The sequence below is a fragment of the Leishmania martiniquensis genome, chromosome 35 (genome assembly GCF_017916325.1).
Source record: "Leishmania martiniquensis isolate LSCM1 chromosome 35, whole genome shotgun sequence".
Classification (NCBI taxonomy): domain Eukaryota; phylum Euglenozoa; class Kinetoplastea; order Trypanosomatida; family Trypanosomatidae; genus Leishmania; species Leishmania martiniquensis.
In genome coordinates, this window is record NC_090170.1 from 265202 (window position 1) to 290964 (window position 25763).

Genomic DNA, 25763 nt, shown 5'->3' on the forward strand with positions numbered 1-25763 from the left:
AGCAAGCCTTTGAGCCCACACCGGGGACCGTCTGCTTGCACAAGCGCTCAGACACACCCCTGCCCTCTTTGCCTTCCATAGCAACACACCCTTCTCTCTGTCCCTTTCTCTTCAAATTGCCCTCGGAACGGTGCGTGATTGGAAGGTGGCCGGGCCGTTGCGTACCCGCTGGCCTCTCTCCCTCTTTTTTGTTTTGCCATCTCTGGGACCCCATGTGGAAGCAGTCGGTCGGCGACTGGCAGGAACGGCGGCAGCGGCGTCGAGGCGGGCCTATTTCGGACTCGCCCCATGCTCATCTGCCCGACTCGATTGACGCAACGGAGAACATTCGGCGAGGCTTTCTGCCACGCGAATTTTGCGATCGCGTGCCGAAGTCCGCCTACCCGGCAGCTGATGGGCCGGAGACGCGCTTGCATCCTTCAAAATACACTCCAGTGGAGCAAGAAACGCTGGGCTCCTTGCTTGCGTCGACGTGGGTGGTGGTGAGTGGGGTTCCGGCAGATGACATCCTCGATGTGCGCGACTACTTCGACGCCTACGTTGGGCGCACCGTCGCGCATTACGTGTCCATCGCCACATCTACGCGGTCTGAGGTGTACATTCAGTTCGCGTCGTCGCTGGAAGCAGCGCAGGCGGTGCGAACTTCAGCGTATAGCTTCAACGTGGAGAACGGAACGGCCGCAGAAGGCCTGCGCTCCTTTGGGTCCGCGAGCGGTATGCCGAAGAGCCCGCCTCGCAGCCTTGAGCTAGCAGTTGGCTGGTGCAGAGATCAGGTATTTCTCGAAGGACGCGAGAGCCTGCGGCGCCAGATCTTGCAAGTCGGGCCACACAGCCAGCGTGGTGCGGCTTTGGCGCCAGTGTCGTCAGTGGCGAAAGCACCGTACACAAACGAGGTGCAGAGCCCGCTGTCCTCTGTGTCGCCCTCACTCGAGTCGTCCGCTCGAGGTTCTGATGCAGCTGCAGCAACTGGTGGCGACGAAGACGATGGGGCCGCGCACCCGCTGCTGCCCCGCCATCGCAGTCGGTCATCGAGGGTCCAGCCAGCCAGCCGTTATTCTACAGCAGAAGACACGGTGCCGTCCCGCTTTTCAGCGTCTGTCTCTGCGCAGGAGGGGGGCGATGCAGTATTGGGTAATGTAAAAGCTTCGGCGCGCACACCCATGGTGGATTCAGACTACTACTGCCAGCAGAACGGAGCTTACCGCCCCGAAGACAACTTCTTATCGGAGAGCCTCCACCGCAGCTTCAGCGCCGCTGGCCGGCGGCACGCAACGCTACTCAACCTTTTCTTTCACCCGTGCTCGTCCTCACCGGAGGCGCAGTGGACGCGTCTTTGCTACTACCCTCTCCGAGTTGTCGTGCTGCTGTTATGGACTGCGTGGAATCTGCTGGCATCACTCCTGCCGTTGCCGTGGACTTCGCTTTTCAAGGACCGGCATGGAAGTCGCTTCCAGCCCGAGGTCTCTCCTGGTGGTGCCGTCTCTTCTGTGGCGACAAGATCGCCGTCGCCACCGACGGTGATGCCACAGCCGTCACAGTGGAGGCGGCGCCGGTCGCTGCGTGTTGCTGACGTGGTACCGGCCTCTGCGTCACCGTTCGAGTACATCTCATTTCTTCTCTACAAGTACGTCCCGTTTGCACCAGAGCCGCAGGCGGTGGATATGGCACTCTGGAGCTGGCTCATCCTGCGCAATCCGTACCCGCAGCAAAGTCTTCGACGGCTGAAGCAGCGCCTGCTGGTGCGGCAGCGGTCAGCGAGCGCCGTCACGGGGCGTCTTCAAGGCGATGGCGGCCCCGACGTCGCCGCTGCGGATGTGGCGCAGTGGACCAGCTTTGAGAAGAAGCCCATCGGGTGGGAGCCGCAGCAGACGGTGAAGCTTCGTCAAGAGCTGCCGGTGCTGCTGGCGTGGAGGCCTGCATGGTGGTTCACGCGCTACTCCTCGCTCTCTCTTTTCATGTTGGTGGTGCTAGTCTACTGGTACGTGTAGGTGGGGCTCGGCAGCGTGCGTGAGCGGGCGGACCGGAGGCCGGCGCCGGCCCGGCTGGGTGCGGAAGAGTGTGTGTCTGTGTATGTGTGTGTGTGTGCGAAGATAAAGTGGGCCCTGCGGCACCGGCGGTCGTATCAGAGTGCATGCGCTATATGGAGGTGGCCCCCGACCACCACCCGCAGAAGGTCGCTTGCAGCGAAAGCTTTTCTTTAGGTGAAGTACTAGGTGCGAGTGCGGGTGTAGCTGTGTGGGGTGGGGTGGGGGCTAGCGACGACGCCAAGGAGAACGCACATACTGCACCCACCATGCCACTCAACGCGACTGGTTTTCCTTACGCCTGCGCCCCCCCTCCCACCCATTATGCCATCACCCTTTCCTACTCTGTAAAGCTCAATATTTCATCTTTGTCATGAGGAATGCCACAGCCTGTTGAGGAAGCTGATGCGCGTTGCCAGTCGCCCAAAACAAAAGCACTTCCCGCCCCGCTCACCGAGTAGGTACACCCACTGGCGGCTGTCCGAAGCGAACGGAAGGCGCTTCGTCGCGCTTGTAAGTTTGTTCTCGTCGTCACTCGCGTCTCGGAATGCATCCGGCAACGGGCGCCCTTGCCCCTCCCTCTCCCGCCTTTCATTTTCTCGCTTCCCTGTCTTGGGCCGCCCTTCTTCCCCATATGGCTGCGCGCATACGCACGCCTCATTCACTCACCCCTCCCCGTCCCCTCGGTGCGCTGTCGCCTTAACTTCCCAGAAACGTCGCCCTTCGCGTTCGAATCTTTTTCCTCGTTTGAGGGCACACATGTAAAACAGTGCTCATCCGCATACGCACACACAGTGACCTCTGATACAGTCATCGCCTACGCCGGTTCGTCTCTGCGCACCTCGCTCGCCCCGTGTATATGTGTGTGTGTGTGTGTGTGCCCGCACCGTATCCGCGTGGGAGAGGGTCGTGACAGCGAAGGTAACGAAGCGCACCGGCAGGGAGAAAAAGTGAGGGAATAAATAACTAAATTCAGTCCACCTCCCATTTCAAGTGTGAAGTGCTCAGCCTCCGGTCTTCTCTCCCTCCCTCTCTCCCTCTTTGCTGGTGTGACTTGCTTTCCGACTGAGCACTCATTCATCTCAGCGCCTCCCGCAGCCTGTCACCCCCCCCTCTTTCCTCTCTCTTCCCCTTTCACGCTCTCTCCACTGCGCATCACCTGCAGCCCTCCTACCTTCCCTGGCCACGTTGCACGCGGCTTCGAGAGTAAAGGCAAAGCACGCGTAGACAGGGACTACCGTGCAGCAGCAGCAGCAGACAAGAGACGCGGCACGAGCGCGCCCACTTTCGAAACAGTTACTTTTTTGGTGGGTGCTCGCCGCTGTACTTTGTGTCTTTGCGTATCGCTTTATTTCCTCATTTCTTCGTTTTGTTTTGTTTTTGATCGGCTGTGTTGCTGTGGTGTCGGGGCTCTCTCCGCATCTCTTCTTCTCACCTGTTCACAGCTTTCGTCTGGCATATTGTGTAGTAATCCTATTCGTTATCATCGGTTCCCATAGTCACACTCCCTCCCCCTTCTTTCCATCGTTTAGTCTCTCCTTCTTGCATCAGGCTGTGTAGCGCACCTCGGCACGGACAACGGCGTTGACGTGAACGGTCGTCTTCTTTTTTGTTTTTACCCTCGTTATGCCTCAACAGCGTCGTCGCCACGCCGGTGGCACCGTGCCGGTAGCCGTCCGCGCGCTCGCCATCGCCATCGCTGTTATCGTTCTCTGTACCGCTGCCGTCACAGCTGTCAAGGTCAACCTCGTCTCTGACGAGCACCTCGATCCTGCTTACGGTACCCCACAGGCCTATGGGCCCTGCACCACAATCGAGGCCGCGCCGTTTGGCCAGACCGGCTGTGACTCGCCCCGATCGCTCCTGGCGATCGCCAGCAGCGACATCATGATGCAGCGCTCTGCCTACACCTTCTTCGCTGGTGATTGGCAGCGACACGGCATGACTTCAACTTCGCTGACACCTCGCGACGTGTTCACGCCGCTGTCGCAGTACTTCGAGCTCATCAAGAAGAGCTCCGTAAAGAATGCCTCGGAGGACCCGAGCGTGACAACCGTCCTTGGCAACAACGACGTCATCCCGAACTACTTCTTCAACCTCACGGAAACCTCTCAAACCACGCTGAACACGCAGATTGAGATACTTCAGAGCCACGAGCTGCTGGACGCAGCGCAGGGAAAGGTGATGTCCACGTGCGGCTACTACAGTGGCATCGTTGGCGCACAGCTGCGTGTGCTGGCCCTGCACACTCTGCTGTGGGTGCACAAGCTGCGGCCGGCGCTTTCCGACAATGAGACGGACCCGTGTGGGCAGCTACGCTGGATGGAGAGCGAGATTAACGCCGCTCGCGCTGCGGGGCAGAAGGTGATTATCATCGGCCACATCCCTCCCCAGCCCGATGTATTCGGCGTGATCTCCCGCGGCACCGTCGGTTCCGTGGAGGAGGACATGTACTGGAAGCCCAGGTACCAGAAAGCCTACACAGTCCTGCTTTCAGCAAACAAGGACATCATCACCCTTCAGCTCTTCGGTCACACGCACCGTTTTGCCATCCTTGGTGACGAGGAGATGAAGGTGCCGCTCATCGTCATCAACGCCATCTCGCCCCTGTACGGTAACCGGCCCGCGTACCTCATAGCCAATTTCCACCCGGCCACGTGGAAGCTCGAGACCCTGAGGCAGAGGTACGCCAATACGGCCTTCATTCAGTGGAGCAACGGGCTGGAGGTGGCCAATGCCCTTGGCATCACCGATTTATCCGATGTCTCGGCGATCCATGCGGCAGTTGCGGAGATGTTCACAAACGACACACTTTTCGAGAGGTACATGGCCCTCCGCACCGGTGGCGTGGTGGACGACCCATGCACGACAGTGTTTTGCCGCGTGTACACGATTTGTGGGATGCTCTACGCCACGCACGAGAAGATTCGAAGCTGCGTGCATGCACAGATATCGTCGTCCTCGTCATCGGAACCGATTAGCAGCAGCGACAGCACCTCTACCCCGACCCCTGCTCCATCTATCCCCACAGATGCCCGGCCGCAGTACCACATTCGCGCCCCAACGAACTGGATCAGTGACCCCAACGCTCCCTACCGCGACCCCGTCACCGGCAAGATTCACCTGTACATGCAGTACAACCCCAATGGCCCGTTGTGGGGTGACATTGCGTGGTACCACGTCACGTCGGAGGACTACGTCAAGTGGACGCACCCTGAGTCGCCGGTTGCCGTCTGGGCGGACAAGTGGTATGACAGGTGGGGCGCCTACTCCGGCACCATGATGAACAACAACTACAGCGAGCCGGTCATGGTGTATACCTGCGCCGAGCCGGAGAACATCCAGCGTCAGTGCATCGCAGCCATCTCGTCAAGAGACTTGAGCTGGAAACGCACGCTGAGCACGTTCGATAAGAGCCCGCTGAACCCCATCCTCACCGAGGACAGCGTCCCCGGACTCGTGGGCCTGGACAACTTCCGCGGCCCGACGGAGTGGTGGCAGGACCCCGCTAACGCCGCCCAGTGGCTCATCGCGTTCGCCGCTCGCGTCACTGACACCGAGGGCGACAACGCCCACGTCGTCGTCTTCTCCACCAAGGACCCCAGCTTCCAGAGCGGCTACAGCTTCTCCCACACGCTCTACGTGTGCAAGCACTGCATCGAAAACATGCTCGAGGCCCCCGACTTTTTCACGCTGAGTCAGGGCGTCGAGCACTACCTCAAGGTATCCTCCACACGCTCGCTTCGCGACTATTTCATCTACGGCTCCTATGAAGCTGACCCGAAGACTAGCAAGTACGTCTTCGTCGAGGACCCCGAGCGCAGCCTCACCTTCATCGACTACGGCCCGTTCTACGCGTCCAAGACCTTCTACGACCCGATCCTCAAGCGCCGCATGCTGTGGGGCTGGACGAAGGAAGAGCTGAGCAGCGAACAGGTCACCTCGCAAGGATGGTCTGGCGTACAGAACCTACTACGCACCATGGTGTACGACCGTGTCGAGCGGAAGATCAAGACGTACCCGATCCCAGAGTTGAAAGGGCTGCGTCTGGACCACCTCTACTCTCGGCGAGAGAGCGACCCGCTGGTGCTCGTGGGTGGTGAGCCGCAGACGCTCATCACAGCTGGCAGTAGCGCCACTCTTCAGCATGAGATGATTGTCACCTTCAAGCTTTCAAGCATGGAGCCCTTCGATGGGCGCTCTTACTACAGCGAGAGTACCGCGCCTGAGTTTGGTGTCATGATCCGCGCCAACTCGAACCTCACTCAGTACACAAGCATCTCGGTTCGCATGCCAGCGACGATGCTGCGGCCGGTCTCCAGCAGCCCGCAATACGCAAGACGGGCTCTCATCAAGTCGTTCTCCGGCGACCGTAGCGGCGATGCGAGGAACTGTAGTGTGGCATGCTTGAAGGACCGCAGGTGCCTTTCGTGGACGTACACCACATCACCGTCGTCGGTGTGCGCCCTGTACTGGCAGACACGCGAGCGCGCGTACGACACCTTCGCGCAGAGCGGCACAGTGAACATTCCGCTGCTGCACATGGACCGGACCCGTTCCGGCTCCCTTGGATCCAGGCAGCCTCTCCTCGGCCGCGCGTCTGTGAAACAGGCGAACCCCAATGTGGTGCAACTGCACATCTTCGTCGACGGCAGCGTCGTCGAAGTCTTCAAAGATAGCGGCCTGGAGACCATGACTGGGCGCCTCTACCTTCCTGGCGGCGCGTCGCAGACGGGCATTGCCGTTTACGCCAAGAACATGGCGAACGTCACCGTCACCGCCTCGGCTGACATCTTTTCGATGCGCGCAGCATTTGTGGCCGACGATGGCCTGAATGTGATTCGCCGCTACACGAACCGCTACCACGACCTTTTGTCATCCCTGAAGGTCGTCTGATAAAATGAGTGCGACGCGCTCTCGAGAGGGGGGGCACACATGCGGACTAGGTGGCAGTTCGCAGACCAAGTGGGCCTCTGCCAACCCCCTCCCTCATTCCACCCCCCCCGGCACGACGCTGAAAGCGGCCCACGTGCATCGAGGCACACAGTCTGCCGAAAGCTATCTGGCGCGAGCCTCGCGGTGCGCGTAGGAAAAAAGGAGGAGAGGGAGATGATGATCGCTGCGAGACGCATCACCCCATTCAACGACAGGGCCAGCTCCTTCCTGGGCGGCCAGGACTTTGCCGCCGTGGGGCAAGCAAAGACAAGAGCAGCGAGGTGCGACGCGTCCGCGTCTTCGCTTGTCTCCCGTAAAGCCGACGCGACGGTGGAACGGCACCGTAGAAAACAGCGAAACATCTCTTTTCCGCTACGGTAAAGGCGCTTTGCTGTTATTCGCATGGCGGCCTGTGTGTCACCCCACCACCAACACTCCGTCCATTTGTATTCTCCCTTTCCTTGGACGTCGCCGTGGGTGCGCGGGATGAGGAGAGGGGAACGCATTGCGCGAGGCTCCTCCACCACAGCGGCGGCCGAATGGGATGAATACGCGAAAGAGGTACTGCCCAGTTTCGCGCCTTCCCTCCCCAGCCCTTTCCACCAGCAGGCACACGAAACTGAAGGCTCACACCCAATAGCCCTCACTCAATCCCCTGACTCCTTCTCCATTCGTCGGTGTGCATGTGCGTGCGGGTGATTTCCCGAGGTCATTTTTACCGTTAGTGTTCTCACCTGCTCCCATCGCTGGCGTGCACAGAGGCATCAACTGCGACGAAGCGAGCGAAGGGGCACGTGCGCATGCGGTCATGCCCGGTAATCTCCTCCAGACACCTAAAGTGTTGAGTAGGAGAGGTGTGCGGAGTGGTGTCCCGTCTCCACGTAGTCTCGAGGAGGTGTTCACTGCCTCTTCTTTCTTCTGTGAGTGGCCACTGGCACGCGGGCACGCTTCACCACACCATAGCACATGGTCTTGGGAGCGAAGCCAAGAAGAAAGAAAGTGGCAACCGCGCTGAGAGGGACCTCCGCCGCACCCTTCCCCCTGCCCCCCTGAGCGGCAGCGGTGCAACTTTTCACGCTTCTCCATTTACGCCCGCGCCCCCTCCCCGCCGCGCTCGCCTCTTCCAGGGACACAAAGACGCGCGAGCACATGATCCGTAGTGCGTTCGTGTCGCGTCTCTTTCGCGCACTTCAATACTCATAAACGCCTCAATCACCGAAGAGCATAGAGAGGGGAGGAGTACACTCCGGAGTGTCAAGAGCAAACGCATAGACCGCTTATATAATGACCCGGCTCTCCACCTCACCGCCTGCGCAGCCACCGCAGCATCATCAAGGTCATGATCAAGCCCCTGCCACGGCATCATCGCTTTGGCCCTCACCCATGTCTCTAGTCAACTTTTCATTCACGCAATTCTTTGCTTCGTTGGGCGAGGGATCCCCTGAGCAGTGGCACGCTACGACGGAGGCTACCGCCTCAGCCCCTGCGTGCGCCATATCAGCGGAGAGCAATGTGCCGTCTGCAGCAATATCGCCCACGACGAAACCTTTCATGGACGCTGTGAACCTCTCCTTGCGCGACTGCGTCCTTCTCAAGTTAAGCCTCACCTGCGCTATCTGCGGTGGACTGCTGCGCCGCCGCCCTGCCGCCATTGAGACCTGCGGTCACTGCTTCTGTTACGACTGCATCAACGACGCCCTTGAGAAGGGGTGTACGCCGCGGATGGTGGAATGGCCGTGGTGTACGCTGGAGAAAGAGGTTGGTGCAGCTGAGGTGCGGTGGGCCTCCGCAACTGCGGCGTCGGCATCAGCGGAGTCGCTGCACCGCAGAACATTAGTGGAGACCCCAGGAGGAGCTGCGCAGATCACTGCAGAGTTCCCAGGCGGACCCACGGATCGCGACGAGGTGCAAGCGGCGGCTCCTCCAGGGCCTCCGACGGCACTCTCTAGCACTGCACCGCAGTCAGGCCAGCCGCGCACATCACGCAAGGTTCGCCAGGTGTGCCCACTGTGTCTTGGCCCTGCCTTCAAGTGGATGCTCGTTTCTCTCCAGCCGCTCGCAGACCTCTGCAACACTCTACGCTCAGCCTACCCAGGGCTGGAGGAGGCGCTTGGGCAGCTCACGGCAAGTGCCCTGAACAGCGGCGCTGGCGCCACAGCATCACGAGGCGCGCCAGTCAACAGGGAAGACAAAGGAGGACCAATCGACAGCGATGCGCAGCAGCAGGTGCCACCTACCAGCGCCTCTGCCAACATCTTCACAGCCGCCCTCACGGCCGGCCCATCGCTGCACGGGGCCGATGCTCAGTGCAGCATTCAAGGCGGGGAGGATGGTGAAGGGGATGAGGAAGCAGAGCGGCGCCGTCGCCGCAGCAGCGGGGGTCCACGGAAAGGAATCACGTTTGCTGCCGACATCGCATCGCGGGTGCCGAAGCGTCCTGCCGCAGTCACCGCCGCACACTTGGCTGCGATTCAGACCTCTGACCCGGTCGCTGATGTCGTGCGCGCGGTGCACTGTGGGGGCGTAGAAGCCATCAATGATGATCTCTCCAGCACGGCTGAGGCCGGAGAGCAGGAGGGTGGCGTAGAGAGAGCAGCATTGGCTTCGACCCTGCAGCTCAGTGCTGATTTGATTCCCTCGCCAGGCAGCCCTGCCCCAGCGTTCTCCGTGGCGACGAGACAAGCGCCGTGCCACACCCTGTCGCACCGTGCGTTGCAGGGCGGTGCTGAGCTTAGCGTGCTGACCTCGGCGCAGTTGTGCCGCGATGATGTGCTGGGAAGCTCACCTGCAGAGACCAGCGAGGACGAGGATGCTCGTCTCAGCAGAAAGGAGAGTAGAGATTCCATGGCGAGCCTGCTCTTCGCGCCTACCAACCAGCACGCGATGGCTTCGCTGGGCCCCTCACACGTGGCCGCGGACACCAACGCCTCTCAGTCCGCATTAGCCTTTCTCGAGCCTCAATGCCCCCTGCCTCTCTTACTTGACGCCGCCCCTGCACTGCCGGACAGGCGCAGCGTGCCGTGGTCAGTGGGGGCATCTCGCAGGAGAACGGAGGAGACGGGTGGACTGACGCCGCCACCAACGCCTGTGCTAGTGCTCCTCGACAGCATCGACGTGATTCTGCATGCACGCGTCTCCTCCATACCAGGGTGGTCTGTGATATGGGACGGAGATAACGAGGGGAAAGGCATCGGTGCACGTGGCTGTGGCGAAGGCTGTCCCACCACGCTGGCGCTGGAAAGCCGATGCTCCTATTCCTCTATACGAGTTGCAGATACCAGCGATGATGAGCGCGCTGTTGCGGAAAGGGGGCGCGGTAGCAGCGATGCCAATCACAAGCATCGGCGCCCCGCCCCGATGGGTGCGTTGTCCAGGGCGGCCCGTCGCTCAGCAGGAGCGGAGCTCGCCTCCGCGCACGCACATGACATCTGGGAGCTGGATACAGCACTGGTGTGTCGGCATACCCTCCTACCTTCGTGCTTTGCCGTCCTGCGGCACGGTCGTGTTCGCTGGCAGGCAAGCGTGACAGCAGAAGTCGATGGTAGTCAGCCTGAAGCTGGCCCAGCGTACAGCGGTGCTGGGCACCTGCACCCGCCGATTATGTATGTGGTGGGGCAATATTCACAGCAGTCGCCCGTGCCGCGCACAAGCGCCTCATCAGGGCTACATCTCCGCCCCACGTTCACCCCGGCCGCCTGTACAGCTCTGGTGCTCGGTGTCCCGTGTGTTGACATGACGTTTTTTTCGTCGCCGACATCTTTGCCTGGGACGGCGCATGCCGTCAGTGAGGGGCCAGCAAGCACCACCGTCTTTGCCGGCGCCTCTTTGCCGTTCGGGTGTGAGCGGCAGAGGCCAAAGGCGATTCAGGAGGCATGGAAGCGGCGAGTAGGAGCATCTAGCGCTTCTACCAAGCCACAGTGCCTGGCAGAGCCACGCCCGGTCTCGCGGATGGTGACACCACCGCAGGATCTCTTGGCACGCGTAGACTCAAACACGCCAGCGTGCGACACTCAAGGTGGCGTCCACGCTGCCGAAGACACATACCTGTGTTTCCTCCTCCCAGACGGTGCCACGCGGCAGCTGGGTGAAATGCTCTATCATCAGTGGGCCCGTGGCGAGTCAGCCCAGCCACAGCAGGCTGAAGATGCATCGCCACTAACAGCAGCGCCCTGCTTATCGTCGTCGCGCAAGCGACGCAGAGGTGCGGTACGCGACAGCGGGGTCACGCAGGGGATCAGTGGCTGGTCCGTCACAGATGGTCACCCGCAGCGTGCATGGCGACGCTTGCTGCTGGTGGCCGGCGGGGCAGCAGTGGAGCTCTCGGGGACGCTCTTCGAGGCCCTCGTCGCAACCGCCGCCGCCTTGGAGGGCGGCGACAGAACGGCCGAGGAAGGCAACGCAACAGACACGGATCCGTTGTTGAATTCGCTCGCTGCACACCTGCTACACGAACGCGCCAGTGACGCCCACAACTTGTGGATCCATGTGGATCTGGCGGACAGCCGGCGCGAATCATCGCCGCCATTGACAACGAATCTAGCGCGCACCCCTGGCCCTCCGCACAGGCTCTTCCTCCTCTACAGTACGGCGGTAGCGCGTAGCGTTTTTGAGGGGCTGGTGGAGACGGATATCTGCGGGAAATGGGCGTGCACCTCTCCCTCCTCTGCGTCTCAAACCTTGTCGCCACCGCCGCGAGAGCTCGACGCCGCTCGCACCTGCAGGTACTTACGGCGCTTCAAGACGTTTCTTGATCACCTCGCCGCGCTTGTCGCCCTTGTGGCGGCGCCAGCTCTCCCCGACAGCGCCGCCGCGCCCAAAAAGGCATCACGCCGGGCAGAGGCTCGCCCGTCGAGCTGGTTGCTCGAGAACATCGCGCAAGGGTGCCACATTGCTGAGGGCAACGTGACAACGCCGCAGCCATCAGAAACGCCCGATTCTGTCGGCGGTGGCACTGTAGCGTCGATTGTCGCAAAAGAGACGCGAAGCAGAGAAAACCCTACGGCACAAGAGCGCCCTACCGCCTCTCTCCCGATAGACGAGTCGAACAAGCGGCAAGAGAGCGAAGCTGCACCTCCTTCGCTGCAGCAAGTGGGAGTGTACCGCAGTTTGCTCTATGCTGACACTCCGTAGCAGCTGGGCACCTACTGGACTCGCAAGTACGCGACCTTCTTCCAACGCTCACCTGTTTTCACTCTCATCGAGAGGCACAGAAAGAGGCGACGCCGCAACGCAAACGGAAGCGGTGGCGCGACCCTTGGCGTGCTGAGGTGCGCATGGGGCGTGTACGTGTGTCATTTTGTGGGGATGTGTTTCGATGATCGCCACGTCCGCGTCTCCTTGCGAGTATGGCCGCCACCTTCGCAACGGCGCCCGACCGCACCCACCCGCCTGGCGCGTGCATGCAGGCCTGAGCAGAAGAGTGTGTGTGAAGGTGAGTCGCTCGCCGAGGAGGCTTCCCCTCCTCCATTCTGGGCCCCCTCTCGTTCACGAAGCACGTCTCGTTTCCTTCCGCTGTAGATGTCTGCCCCCTCCATCGTCGCGCTCTCCTCCCTCTCTTCCTTCTCACCCTTACCGGCACGTGGGCGTGCAAATCCTCTCACGCGCCTGTGAGCATCCGCAGTAAGCTGAGGGCATCTGGCACATTGAGGCAAGAGCCCTGCCTGCGCCCGGTCTCCGCCCACCATCCCTCACCCACGCACACGCACACGCACGCAGAGACAGACACGCGCGCGCGTTTTTGTTTGGGCTCTTAATGGGAAGCAGAAAAAGGTAAAGGCAAACATACACACAAAAAAAGGGAAGCGAAAGAGTGCGAACGCGATCGTAATAACGACGGGTAAAAACGAACGATTAAACAGGCGCGCACACGTGCCGCCGCATCACGGAGCAGCAGCAGCGGCAGCGGTGGCATCGCCCCCGCACCACGTTTGAGGGAGTGGGGAAGCAGAAATGCCGCCCAAGAAAAAGGGCCACACCCCTGTGGGGAAACAAAAGGTGTTCCGACATGCTGTCGAGCATGTGCGCCTCGGGCTGGGGCACACGGTTCTGGGGAATCTCAACCTAGGTCTTGCAGTTTCGAGCACCAGCGCTGCTGAAGGCAATGCGACGGCGGGCCGCCCAGCCTTCTACGTCGAGCTCAATCAGCAACTTCTATATCATACTTCTAAGGACTTCAAGAAATTCCGCTGGGAGGTCCTAGAGTTGTGCGAGACACAGTCTCTCTTTCAGCTCCACCACCGCCAGCTTGCACAGAAGCTGCTGGCTTGCCTGGTAGGCGGCGGAGCGCAGTGCGTCGACGAGGCCTCTGATGAGTGCACAGGCCCCATGAGAGCGAAGAAAGCAGCGTTGGGACTCCAGCAGAAGCAGGGCTATGGGTGTGGGTCGACGACGCAGGCGTACGAGGCCTTTGCGCGACTGACCATCGCGTTCGCCCGAGACATGGGTAGCAAATTCCTGCCTTACTTTCAGATCTTTCAGGAGGCAGTGCAGGCGGGGTTGTATGACCACTCTGGGCACTTAATCGTGGACACGACTCGGCTGCAACTGGTGTTCGCCGTGCAAGCGGCATGGTGTCGCGAGCTGCGTGCCTGCTGGGCCGACCCGGTTCACGCCGCTCTCGTCCGTCTGGTAATTCGGCAGTATGTTGGGCAGTTGCACGACACGAAGGAGTACGTGCGGCGTCTGTCGGCGGAGCTGCTCGCCTTTTTGTGTCGTCTGAGTCACCCGCTGCTCCCGCTTGTCGTAGAAGAGGCGTGTGGCGATGTGCTGCGCAGCTACGAGGAGACCGCCACCGTAGCAGCAGCAACAGCAGAGCGGGACGGCGACGAGACGAGTAGTCGCGGCAGCGTCAGCGATCGCGATGGCGACGACGAAGTGGACGAAGACGAAGTGGACGAAGACGAGAGTAATAGCAAGGAGAGCTCTCTCGAAGCGGCGCCGACGACTGGAATATGGATGGACGACGTTCAGCTCCTCGCTTTTGTGCGGACGACGCTGCCGCACCACCCAGTCGTAGATGGGCTGACTTACTTCATCGCGGAACTCTTTCGTGGCGTGCGCGGTTCGCTGAGCTCTTCCTATGAAACCCACCACGTGCGTCTCCTGCACGTCTTCCAGCTGTTGGCGTGGCAAAGCGAGGGCGTGGACGAGGTGCGCCGGCCCGTTGATGCGGTGCGTCGCCTGCACCAGCTGCGGCACCCACTGGTCCCCTTCCTCGACGTCGGCAGCGACGAGGAGGAAGAGGATGCGGCGTTGCAGCAGGGCAAGACGCGGCGGTCCGCCGACCTTCACTCTACGCGCTGGTCCGTCGTCTTCGGTCTGCCGGATGAGGGAGAGGAAGGAGAGGAGGGCGCAACAGTGCGCAGCAGCAGAGACGTGCTGGGGGCCCAGCTCCTTCTTCGTAGCATCGGCAGCCTCACTCTTGGCAGCGCCACAGCGACAGTGCTGCGCGAGACGAAAAAGCAGTCGGCTGTCCGTATGGAAGACTCCTGCGACGACGAGGAAGTCGGCGATGGCGATTCAGAGTCGTCGTCGTCGAAGGAAGCAGAAGTCGGCACAGGCCTAAAGAGCGTCGGCATGCGCCCCAGCCACCGCATCCTCGCAGCAGCGGTGCTCAGCCTTGTCGCGGCTTGCCCGTCACCGTCTTGGGCACAATACATTCACTTCCTCGCGGCAATGATGGAGTCGGTGAACTTCGCGCTGTGGGTAGACAAACGTGAGTCGACGCTGTTGAAGCGCCTCGCGGCGCAGCTGCTCGCAGCACTGCGTCAGCGACCCTCCCGTACCCCTGCGAACGCCACCGATGCCACAGAGCCAGTGGCGGCTGATGCGGCATCCCTGCTCGAGTTGGCGGCCGCTGCTCTCGGCCTCCTCTCCCCGCTTTGTTTATCTCCCTACCTTGGCTCGTCTGCGGGCGCTAGTGCGGATGCATCCTCCTTCCCGTTACAACTGCAGCAGTGGTTTGTGCCGGTCGCCAAGGCAGCGGTGCAGGTGTGCGTCAAGGCGGCCGCAAAGGCGTCGCCGAGCGTCGCGCAGTGTCACCGCGGCGAAGAGGCGCAGCAAATCCTCTTCGCGTTCGCGCAAGACGTGCTCCAGAAGAACTACGCCTTTTCCCTGGAACAGGAGCGCCGCATCGCTGAGGAGGCTGATGCGCGTGCCTTCGCTGGAGGGGAAGGCGACGCATGTCGTGGGGGCAGCACCGCTCGCCTGCAGGACGCCCATGAAGACGCCTACAAGTCAGAGAAGGATGAGCACGCCGATGAGGCAGAAGAGGGAGGTACCGACGGTGGGAAGCGCGCCCAGCGGCGCCGCGAGCACCTTCGCATCCCGTCCTCACTTACCCCCTTTGCCCTTACTCAACTACACACGATAGGGATAGCCCTTTGGCAGGGCGCCACCGCCGACGTGCGCGAGCTGCGCAGTGCAGCGACAGCTGCGGCCGGTTCGTCGACCTCGCCTGAGAATGCCATGGTCACCGCGTCGCGCCAGTCCGGCGTCCGCCGCGCGGTACTGCTGAGCCGACTCATGCAGGAGCACACGCAACATATGGCGGTGAGCCCGCTGCAACAGCTGCTGCGCCTCAAGTCAATGCCGCCCACCGCAGGCAAGAAGAAAGACACAGAGGGGGGCTGCGCCACTTCAGCAGCAAGCAGAGAGGTGTCAATGCGTGGCGTACTCGAATCATTGACGCTGGAACTCCTCCTTTACTATGAGGCGACGCAGCGCTCAGCACCATCCTCGACTGTGTCGGAGGCGATAGCCTACGTATCGTGTGCCTTGCCGCTCATGCAGCTGCTGGTGTCGGCCACAGGGCCGGCATCGCTGTCTCCCTCCCCCGTGAAGAGAGCCCTCGTAAACTTCCTGCAGAATATCGAGGGGCAGGACCGCGAGGATGCAAAGCCGTCTCAACCCGCACTGAAGGCAGCCGCGGCGGCCCCGTCGCTCGTTCGCACCACCGCACTGGGCCCGGCCGTCTATGCATTGTACGCGGAGGTTGCGGCGACGCTGGTGCAGCTAACCACTGGAGCTTCCGTACGCGGCGGCCGGAAGCGGCAGAAGCTAGCACCTAAGGAGAGCCAGCACGCGGTAGAGAACGGGCTGCGCGACGACAGCGCCCCACACGACGGTGAGCAAGAGGGCCTGCGGCATCTTTGCCGCACCGTAGCTGTGCTTGTGCATGGCTTTCAACAGCTTCGCGCAGCCACGTCCCCCGGTGACACTTCTCGAGGCATGAACAGCCGCAATCCCGTCGATGACAAGGAGGAGCTCAACGCAGCCACGTCCACCGTGTCGGACGAGGCGCGCATCCAGCTCCTGCACGGTGCTGAGGTGCTGCTGCACGCTCTGCTCTGGATGCTCCATCTTGACTCGAGCAGTCAGCCTGACGACGATGCTGGAACGGAGGCACTCCCTGCGCACACGCAGGCCGCCCTGCGCACCCTCCGTGCCGCACTGCCGCGCGCTCTTCACTGGGCGTTTGTGCAGGATGTGCTCCTTGAGTGCCTCGCTGCTCCTATCGCCACCCTTCGCCTGCTGGCACTGCGCCTGCTACGCATTGTGTGTCATCCGTCGCTAGAGATGGTGGACCGTCTCGTCGGTGCCCCGGTGGTGCCGCTCGACTTGATCGATGCGCTGCTCAGCGCCGCGCGCTTTAACCCGCTATCGCACACAGGCAAGCTTGACGGCATGCGGGGGGAACTATCACAACTGACGTACCAAGTGGAGTCGGGTGTCGTCACGCAGCCGCTTCATCGTCAACTCATCGCGTGCACGATGATCGGCTTTCTGTACATGAAGTTCACCGGCGCGTGGGCAATCGCGTCGAAGCTGCTGTGTAGCTTGGTAGCGCAAGAGCGAACAAGTCTGATAAGTGCTGACAGCCTGGAAGACGATGATGGCTGCAACGAAGAGGAGAAACACGGTGAAGAAGGGGGTGTGGAGACACTGGCGGGGAGCAGCAGCACCACAAGGCTGGGCATACCCGCTTCACGCCACGAGCCTCAGCATCGCCGGCGGCTGGAACCAGTGGTGTGGCACTCCGTCGTGTGTGTTTACGCCAGGGCATTGATCATGGGTGACGTGATCGCTGCTGGTGGAGTGAGCACGTCTGCAGAGGCGATGCACCTGTGTACTGGTGAGGACCTGGTCTCGAACGACGCCGATGAGGCTGCGGCTGCCACTGAAGTCTGCCTAATGCAGCTCGCCAATCTGCCGTGCTTGTACGGCATTCACCTCACCGACCAGCAGCGTCACGTTAAGGGTGAGCTCGTGAGCCGTGCGTTCTCTAGCGCGCAGTACAGCACTGCAGCGGTGACGCTACTGAACAGCACCAACGCAGATTACGAAGTGGTGCGATGGGAGCAGCATTGGGTAGGGTTGCAGCGCTACATGAGCGACGCAGCAACGCCGGCGAGCAGCCGCAAGCAGCAGCACCGCACCAACGCAGCCACGGCTGCCCTGTACGCCACCTCCACCGACCGCCCTGCCCTTGCTCAGACTTTTCTCTCCATCATGGAGGCCATGGTGAAGTCGAGCTCCGCGGTCGACCGCAAAGCGCGCCTCGTGGAGGATATCGTGCTCGAGCTAGTCGCGGTAGAGCGCAACCGCCATCCGAGCGGGAAGGACGGCTCGCAGCTGCGCAAGTTCGACCAGCGACTGGAAGTCGCGATGCGGGCATGTGCCGCCGCACCGAGTGGGGTGTTGACGGCTAGCCAGCGCAAGCATGTCAGCTTGGCCATGCAGCGCGACAGTGACGCCCGGAACGCAGCGCTGCGGGACGTATTCTTGTCATACATTTCCGAGGCGAACCCGAAACTTCAGCGCGTGGCTGTGGACAACCTGAAGCGCCTGCGTGTGGAACCGTTTCACACGTATCACGCACAGCTCGTCCCGTACTGCGACACAATGAAAAATCTCTTCACCTTCCTCAGCACATTCCACCTCGAGAGCGACGTGCCGGCGCACGATGTCGTCGCGTACGTCTCCTCCGCCTTGTCCCTCGCGTTGCCAAAGCTGCTGACAAAAGTCTCAAAGAAGAAGCTGAAGGACCAGGCGGTGCTAACTCGGCGGCTCATGGGTTACCTGGAGCATCTGACTTCATCGACAGCAGAGATTCGCGGCAGCAGCCCTAGCGCTGCCGAAAAGGACCCTCTTGTCGAGGTATTCGACCAGCTGCTGCAACGCCTCTTGTCGTTCTCCGTCCCGGCGGCGGCAGCGCCGTCGTCCGTGGCTGCTTGCGACTCGAATGCGTACGACTTCCTCACAAATGTGTGGGAAGACATCGTGTATGGGGGATGTGGCATGGCGCCGGCGAAAGAGGCGGGTGGCGGCAGTGGCGGTGCCATCGGCGTGGCGACCGTTTCGGAGCCTCAGCGATGGTCCAGCCATCACGGCATTCGACGTTTTGAGCGCTTTATGAGGCAACTTGGTAGAGCGCTGCGGCTGCTGGAGACAATGCTGCACGCGGTGGGGCAGTGCTTCTCTGTCTACGTGACAACATGCCTGCATGTGGCTCTCCAAGGGTACCTTGTGGCGTGCAAGCAGTCGCTGCGCGCAACTGTGGACAACCTTCTCGCGAGCCTTGCTAGCGACGAGGTCGCAGCAGGGGAGGAGCGAGTGCAGCGGTGGGCTGCGCTGCTGACCAAATCGCTAGCTACCAGCGCCCTCTCGACGTCTCTGGCCCATGTTCGCCGCGCCGCCATGTCGATTGTGGCGCTGCTCTTCGAGCAATTCCCTGTGGACGTCATGGATACTCTGCGCGGCAGAAGCCACGCGAGCCCCGGCGGGCGCAGCGGCGCCGGGGCCAATGACGCCGCCGCCGCGACGGCACTCCCCCTCTTCACGCGATACCTCACGATGCTATTTGAGAACTCCAAAGGCATCACGCTAGATGGCGGCAGTGGCGCCATCGCCAAGGGTGCCGGGCGGGGTGCGGTCGCAGTGCGGGGGAAGAGCTCTGTTACCCCGGTGCTGCATCTCTTGATGGCGTGGGTCAGCAGCCCAGCTCTCCTTCCGCTGTTCCCCGCCTACGCGAGCATCGCCGTTGGGACGCTAGAAGAGGTGTTCGCCGTCAGCTACACTGCCGCCTCGGTGCACCGCGCTTCGACGCAAACCCTCCACGACGGTCTCCGCTGTGTCTCAGAGCTGCTGAGTTGCGCAGATGCCCCGGTGAAAGAGCTCCCCGATATATCTGCGGTCCCTGCGAGCCAAAAGGGCGGCGTGTGTCACAGCCGCCCCCCGGTGACGACAACGTTTCGGCACGCTTTCCTGGAGAAGCACATCGTCGGCGTCTTCACCTCCCTCTACACCCTCCTCACCTCTGGCGCCGCGCGAGAAGAGGAGGAAGCTTCGGCAGCGGCCATGACAACAATAACGGCGGCCGTGCCAACTAGGGTAGCGGAGGCGGTGACAGCCCGCGTAGAGCAGGGCAAGTCGGCACGCAGTGGCAAGCCGATCGGCAGGGCCTCGGCAAAGGGCCGCCAAAGCGCGCGTGGACGAGAGAAGCCGAGGGCAATCATGTCCCTCACTGTATCCATGTGGCGAGAGGTGATGCACACAATTGCGCAGCTGTCTCGGCTCCTCTTTATCGACTCAGTGACGCCGGCGTTGGCGTCCTCTCTGGCGAGCATGATGAGCCGCCTGCTTGAGCTTGCGCTAAAGATGATCGCCCACCCGGTGTGTATGACGGACGCGTCCACAGCACAGATGGTGACAAGTATCGCGCAGGCGCTAATGGAGCAGGTGCCGAAGGTCGACCATCGAGCCCATTGGCAACCGTTGGTGCGGCTCTTCAACTTGGTGGTGAGCCCACATGCCCGGCACATTCTCTGCGTCATGTTGTCGATAGCAGTGTCGAAGCTCACATTACCAGAGTCGACGCCGTTCGGCGGCCCGGCGCAGGAGGAGTGGTTCCGTCGCCAGCTCGCCGCCGCGTCGCGTGCGGTTGTCTGCCTCAACAGCTTCGAAAACAACGAGACGCTTGAGCGGTACGACTTTGAGCTGCGCTACCACACTCTGCACTCGCTTCACGATTTCTTTGCTCACTTCGGCAACTACGGTGCCCTTCATCGCGGTAGTTGCACCAGCACCACTAGCAACGGTGACAGCAGCAGCGCGGTGCGGAAGGTGCGCACGTATGAGGGTGCTGAGGATGTGCAGCTGCCTCTCGACAAGGAGCACGCGCCGGTGCTTGCGCCCGAGGCAGTGGCGGTTCTGGCCGCGAACGCTGTCTTCTTTCTGCGAGACCCTGAGCAGACGATCCGCGCGCTCGTGTTACCGCTGCTGCACTCGATGATACGCTACGCTTCCCTGGGAGGCCAGCGCGGCAGCGGCGGTGCAGCACTCACTGAAAAGCAAGTCGCGTACAGGACGCAGGTGCTCGAGACAACGCTGCGTCACGAGATTCTCGCTTCCCTGCGGCGTGGCGTCGTGGCCAAGGATGTTCACATCCGCTGTGCGCACATGCACGCCTTTGAAGGTTTTGGGCGCCACTTCAGTGTCGAGTTCCCCAGCTTTGCCTTGCTCTACGCCCCCAACACGGAGCAGAACTTTTACGCTAATGTGGGCCACGTCCAGCACAGGTGCCGCCTACACGCGCTGGCGTTGCTGCGACGGCACGCCCCACAGATGAATGTGCGTGACGTGTTGCGTGTCTTTGTGCCCTTTTTGTTGAGCGCCGTCAAAGACTTTGCGGAGGGCAAGCGTCACCAAGCGAACCTCACGGAGGGTCGCGCGCGCGGCTACTGCGACGCCGTTCTCCTCACGATGAGCTCCATCGCGGCGCGCCTGCCGTGGATGGCGTACTACCGCGTGCTGTCGCTGCTTCTCTCGAACGCGAATGCGAACGCGAACTTACGACCGACGATGCTGCGCGGTGTGGTCCAGGTGCTCAACACTTTCAGTTTTCTGGACATCTCTGCTGCAGCCTCCAACGAAGCTGCGCTCCCCACGGGCATCGAGGATGAGGAGGCCGAGGTAGAAGAAGACGAGGTCAACGACGCTGACGATGCCGTGCGTGCTGAGCTGGCCGCAAAGCAACGTGAGTACCGTCACGCAAAGGTGATGCGAGTGCTTGAGGCCGACGTGCTGCCGCAGCTGTACAGCTACATAGGCGACAAGGAGGCGAGCAAGGCAATCAGCGGCCGTGGCGCCGTCAATCAGCACAGCATCACCGCTGTGCGTCGAGAGCAGGAACGCGAAGACGCCGTGGCGACACAGGCGAAAAATGCGCTGCTGCAGCTGCCAGTCGCGATAGCCATCACCAAGATCGTTAAGCACTTTCCAGAGGACCGCTTTAACGTCCACGTCGACCACCTCCTCGACGAACTCGTCAAGAAGCTGCGTACAAAGAATGACAAGCATCGGGAAAGCGCCCGCCGCATCCTTGGCGCCATGCTGCAGGAGACAGGACCGTCGAAGCTGAAATTCGTCGTGACAAAGCTGAAGGACAACCTCGTCCACGGTTACCAGCTCCACGTGCTTGGCTACACAGTTGTGACGCTCCTGTACCAGCTCTATGAGCCCAATAGCAAGCTCTTGCAGTCATCCAAGCCCCCATCGTCTGCTGCCGTGGTCTCCACTTCCTCGCATCTGCCGGCACGTGGTATCGTTCAGGATCCGGTGCAGGAGGCCCTCAAAGCGGCGAAGAAGCACCGCCGGCGTGACGACCCGTCATCGCCGCCGTCGCGCCGCCAGCGCATCGAGGAGGCCTCTGATAACGCTGGCGACAAGACTGGCACACAAGCACCACTGGCTGAAGAGATGGACGAGGACACCGCTGTCGAGCGTGCGGAGGAGACACTACTGCAAGAGCTGGGCACTGTCACGCACGCCAGGTTCGACTACCGGTACGGCGTTGACTGCCTTACAGAGGTGCTGGAGGACCTTCTTCTCATTTTCCTCGACGACTACCTGGGTGAGGTGGGGGCCCAAAAAGAGCAGGTGGAGGTGATGAGTACGATGGTCGAGGTGAAGCGCAACCGGGCGTTGCAGGGCTTTTCCTTTCTCGGCAAGCACTGCGACGCCGCGACGGTGATGAAAGCGTTTCTGCACCGCATTACGTGGGTGCTCACACCGCCATCCGACAATGTCATCAGCGCTGGAGAGCTGCATGGCAGCGCCCGAGCGCGCGCACTGCTGGTGCAGGAGATGAAGAGCAAGTACCTGAGCATCAGCAAGGGCAGGGGTGCGGATCTAACTTTTGTGAACAAGGTGCGCCTGCTCGCCGTCCGCGTCGCACACTCTCTAATGGCGAACCCGACAATGTCGGTCGAGAAGTCGTTTGAGCAGGTGCGCACTCTACTCGACCAGCACAATCGCACGCGCGAGGAGAAGATCGCCGCGTTCGAGGCGAAGGATGGCACGCGCCGTATCCGCGGCAACGCGCACCTCATCCTGCACAAGGCAGAGCGCCAGAGCCGCAAGGAGCAACTAGATCACAACTACCTCGTCGCCTCAGTGCCGGAGCGCGTCGACGTCGACTTCAGCGCGCACACCATCCTCGCCACGCAGCAGAAGCAAAAGCTGCGCGTGTACCGCGGTCGGTACGGAAAGGAGGTGATGGAGGCGGCGAAGACCTTTTACCGCGAGGACCCGGTCACGGCGGTGGTGCTGGACACCCTCGACGAGTTCCTCTTGAAGTTTCTGCTGAGCGTGCTGAAGCAGGTGCTTGGAATCGGGGGGGAGAAGCGTTACCCAAAGGCGGCCATGAAACTCGACATGCTGCGCCACCACCGCGCGCGGCAGCAGAAGCGGGACGCAGATGAGGAGGAAGGTGCTCCTTCCGCCGGCGCGGAAGGGTTCCGAGGCGAAGAGGGCCGCATCGATGAAGCACGCAAGGATGACACAGAGTGTGATTCGGAAGAGGATGACAACGATGACGAGGGCGGCGCGGCGGGCAGCGACGCAGTCGAAAACAATGAGAACGTGGACGGGCTAGGGGCGTTTGCGGAAGCGCAGGCAGTGGCAGAGGGGGAGGCCAAGAAGCCCACCCGTCTGACGCGTGGCGGGACAGAGCGGGCAGCGGCCCTCTTTGCTCCCGGCAGCGACCTCACAGTCACCTTCACGCGCGAGCATCGTCAGTTGCTCGAGTCGCTCGTCCCCGTCGTTCTTACCTGCCTGCAGGGCGAAGGCAGCGACGCGGTCGTCGCGAACGCGCTTGATTGCCTGCTCGCCCTTGTTTCCCTGCGACCACCGCTCGACGCTGTGAGCGGGCTGCAGAAAGAGCTCTTCGAGACCGTGACCAGCTTCATCGAACGGGGCTTCGTCATCAAGCAGCGCGCCATCCGCCTCACGGCGGCCATGGTGGCTCACCAAAAGTACGTCGTGTCGGAGGCCAACGCGGTTCAGCTCGTGAAGCTCGTCCGTTCTGAGGTGATGGAGCGGAACGAGTACATGTCCGTTGCCCTCGGTCTTCTCTACGCCATCCTCGGCAAGCACGTACATATCGCTGAAATCTATGACTTGATGGACATAATCACCGAGCTGCTGCTGCATTGGAGCGCGCACCGCGTCATTCGGCGTCGCTGCATCCTCATTCTGGTCCGCTTCCTGCTGGAGTACCGCCTGACGCCTGAGAAGTTCAAGTCACACATCGACCTCTACTGCCGCAACCTTGACTACCCAGAGGTGACGGGGCGCTTGGCACTGCTGGAGCTGCTCGACGCGCTTATTCTGCGACTGCCTCCTGTGATCCTGCGTGAGGAGGCGCCGGTTCTGCTGGTGCCGCTAGCGGCGATGGTGACGGGCAGTGAGTGGGTGGAGTGCCGCCGGCAGGGCGGCATCGTCCTCCAGCACCTGGCCCGGTGCGCCGGCATCGATGTACTAGTCCCTATCTTGTCCTCGTGGATGACCGCCGCGCAGCCGCGCGCGACGCGCTGCATGGGTGTGCAGATATGGGCGACTATTGTACCCGCCCTGGCAGAGTTCTACGAGCTCAGCGCCGACCAGAACGGCGAGGACGAAGACGACGAGGACGCGGCATCTGCCAAGGAGCAGAGTCGTGCCGCCTTCCAGGCCTGCTGTGCGTGGTCTGTTGAAGCTGTGCTCGAGGGATGCCTGTTCGATCAGCTGGCTGCCGCGCACCGCAATAAGAAGCTCGATCAGCTCTCCGCGAGGTCGCGTGAAAAGGTGGAGATGGAGGGGTGGTCATACATCTTCTATAGCCTGCGCGCTGCCGAGACGACGCTGACGGCGATACCACACGAGCTGTACCCGCTACTGGCGCTGCGCCTTTTACCCCACCTCACTGAGGTACTCATTCTGCACACACACCCGTGGGTGCGCGCGGTGGCGATGCGCGTATTGCGGCACTACCTCTACACCTACGTTGAGCATCACTCGCATTACCTTCAAGAGGACGTGTGGCAGGAGCTGGCGTGCCGGCAGGCAGCGAGCGGCACGTCCGATGACTATATCACGGCTGGTAAAAGCCGCGGCGACGTCGTCTATCTCATATTCGACACAGAAGCTGCCGGCATGCCCTCAAAGGCGGCCGTCGCGCACGCCTTGCAGACCCTGCAAGCCCTCTCCAGCCTCCTGAAGCGCCTCTTCGGCCTCGTCAGCACGTCAGATGTGGCGATGGAAGCGCACAACGCCCACCGCGCTATCGCCAACCCATTTCGGAGCGAGCTGCTCAAGGTCACCATCTACGTGCTACGAGCCCAGGCCCAAGTGGCGCTCTTTGCCCTGACACGAGCCGCCGCGACTGGCCGGCTCCGCTACCATCGAGACGTGCAGCAGCGTGTGCGCACCGTGTACACGTCGCTCCTGCATCAGCTCTCATCCCTCACCTCTCCGGTGGTGCAGCAAGGGAGTCTGGTAAACTACATGGTGCGTAGCACTACGCTGCTGCAGCTGTTTGGAGGCTGGGTGTCGGTCCTGCCGCACGAGGTGGCTGACAATCCCGGCAACGGCGCGGAGTTGCAACTCACAGACCGCATGCACAACGCGCAGGTGCGGTGGCTCATGCAAACCCTACTCTGCCCGGCGGCGCTGCTGCGCGAGTGTGTCGTGCCGTTGCTCGAGATAGGGCTGCGATCGAAGCCGATCTCCGAGAAGATCTCGCTCATCGCCTTCCAGGTGACGGGGGTGGTGGAGCAACAGCTGGAGGAACGCCGCCACGAGCTGATCACGCCAGTTCGAGTGGTCACATCTGCAGAAAAGAAAGACGATGAGGCACCACTAGGCAAGAAGCGGCTGCGCTCTTGGACGGCGGAGGCCGTGGCTGATCAGGGCGACGAAGGGGACACGGCAACGGGTCGTGTGCCCTTGGATGAGGTGCTCTTGACACTCAAGACAGAGCTTGCAAGCATCCAAGAAGCTCGCCGCGATCAGCAGGTGACGCAAAGCGCGAAGAAGGCGCTGAAGCGCGGCCGTCGCCTAATGGAGCTGGAGGAGGGGAAGCAGAGGCGGCAGTCCCGCAGCCGCGCCGCTTCGCCCTGGCCAATGCGCAAGCAAGCGCCCACAGTGAAGAAGGAGCTGAAAGAGAAGGTGCACCGCCGCAGTGCGTAGTGCCGATTACACGAGCTAATGGAGGAGGAGAGGAAAAGGGATTCGGTAAGCCGGCGCTTCGGGCACGCCCTCTGGCAACGCCCTTCCCCTTTAGGCGCTACACCCGCAGACTGCCATGGCTCTGCCTCACAATTCTTTCCCCCGGTTTGTGTTGGTGACGCTGCGCTTGTGGGTTCGCTGGCCATTAGGGATGGAGTTTTCGGTGCCTACGCGAAGCGCGGCGACGGGGTGTTCATTACCGTGTGTGTGTGTGTGTGAAGGGAGGAGTTAAGGGAAGTGGAGTGGAGTGCCTGGCGC

The 25763-nt window shown here is 61.7% G+C and overlaps 4 protein-coding genes across 4 annotated transcripts; all 4 read left to right on the forward strand.

Annotated features, from left to right (window-relative positions):
- Positions 1-212: 212 nt before the first annotated feature.
- Positions 213-1988, forward strand: LSCM1_00817 (uncharacterized protein; the record flags this gene model as incomplete). Its single annotated transcript, XM_067318451.1, has 1 exon — positions 213-1988. One exon carries the CDS (start codon positions 213-215, stop codon positions 1986-1988), a length of 1776 nt encoding a protein of 591 aa, XP_067174556.1.
- Positions 1989-3650: 1662 nt separating this feature from the next.
- On the forward strand, positions 3651-6920 carry LSCM1_00818 (uncharacterized protein; the record flags this gene model as incomplete). The annotated part of the gene is made up of 1 exon (XM_067318452.1): positions 3651-6920. The coding sequence occupies one exon, from the start codon at positions 3651-3653 to the stop codon at positions 6918-6920; it is 3270 nt and encodes a 1089-aa protein (XP_067174557.1).
- A 1323-nt stretch (positions 6921-8243) lies between these two features.
- LSCM1_00819 (uncharacterized protein) lies at positions 8244-12089 on the forward strand (the record flags this gene model as incomplete). The annotated part of the gene is made up of 1 exon (XM_067318453.1): positions 8244-12089. The coding sequence occupies one exon, from the start codon at positions 8244-8246 to the stop codon at positions 12087-12089; it is 3846 nt and encodes a 1281-aa protein (XP_067174558.1).
- An 819-nt stretch (positions 12090-12908) lies between these two features.
- On the forward strand, positions 12909-25466 carry LSCM1_00820 (uncharacterized protein; the record flags this gene model as incomplete). Its single annotated transcript, XM_067318454.1, has 1 exon — positions 12909-25466. One exon carries the CDS (start codon positions 12909-12911, stop codon positions 25464-25466), a length of 12558 nt encoding a protein of 4185 aa, XP_067174559.1.
- Positions 25467-25763: the final 297 nt, after the last annotated feature.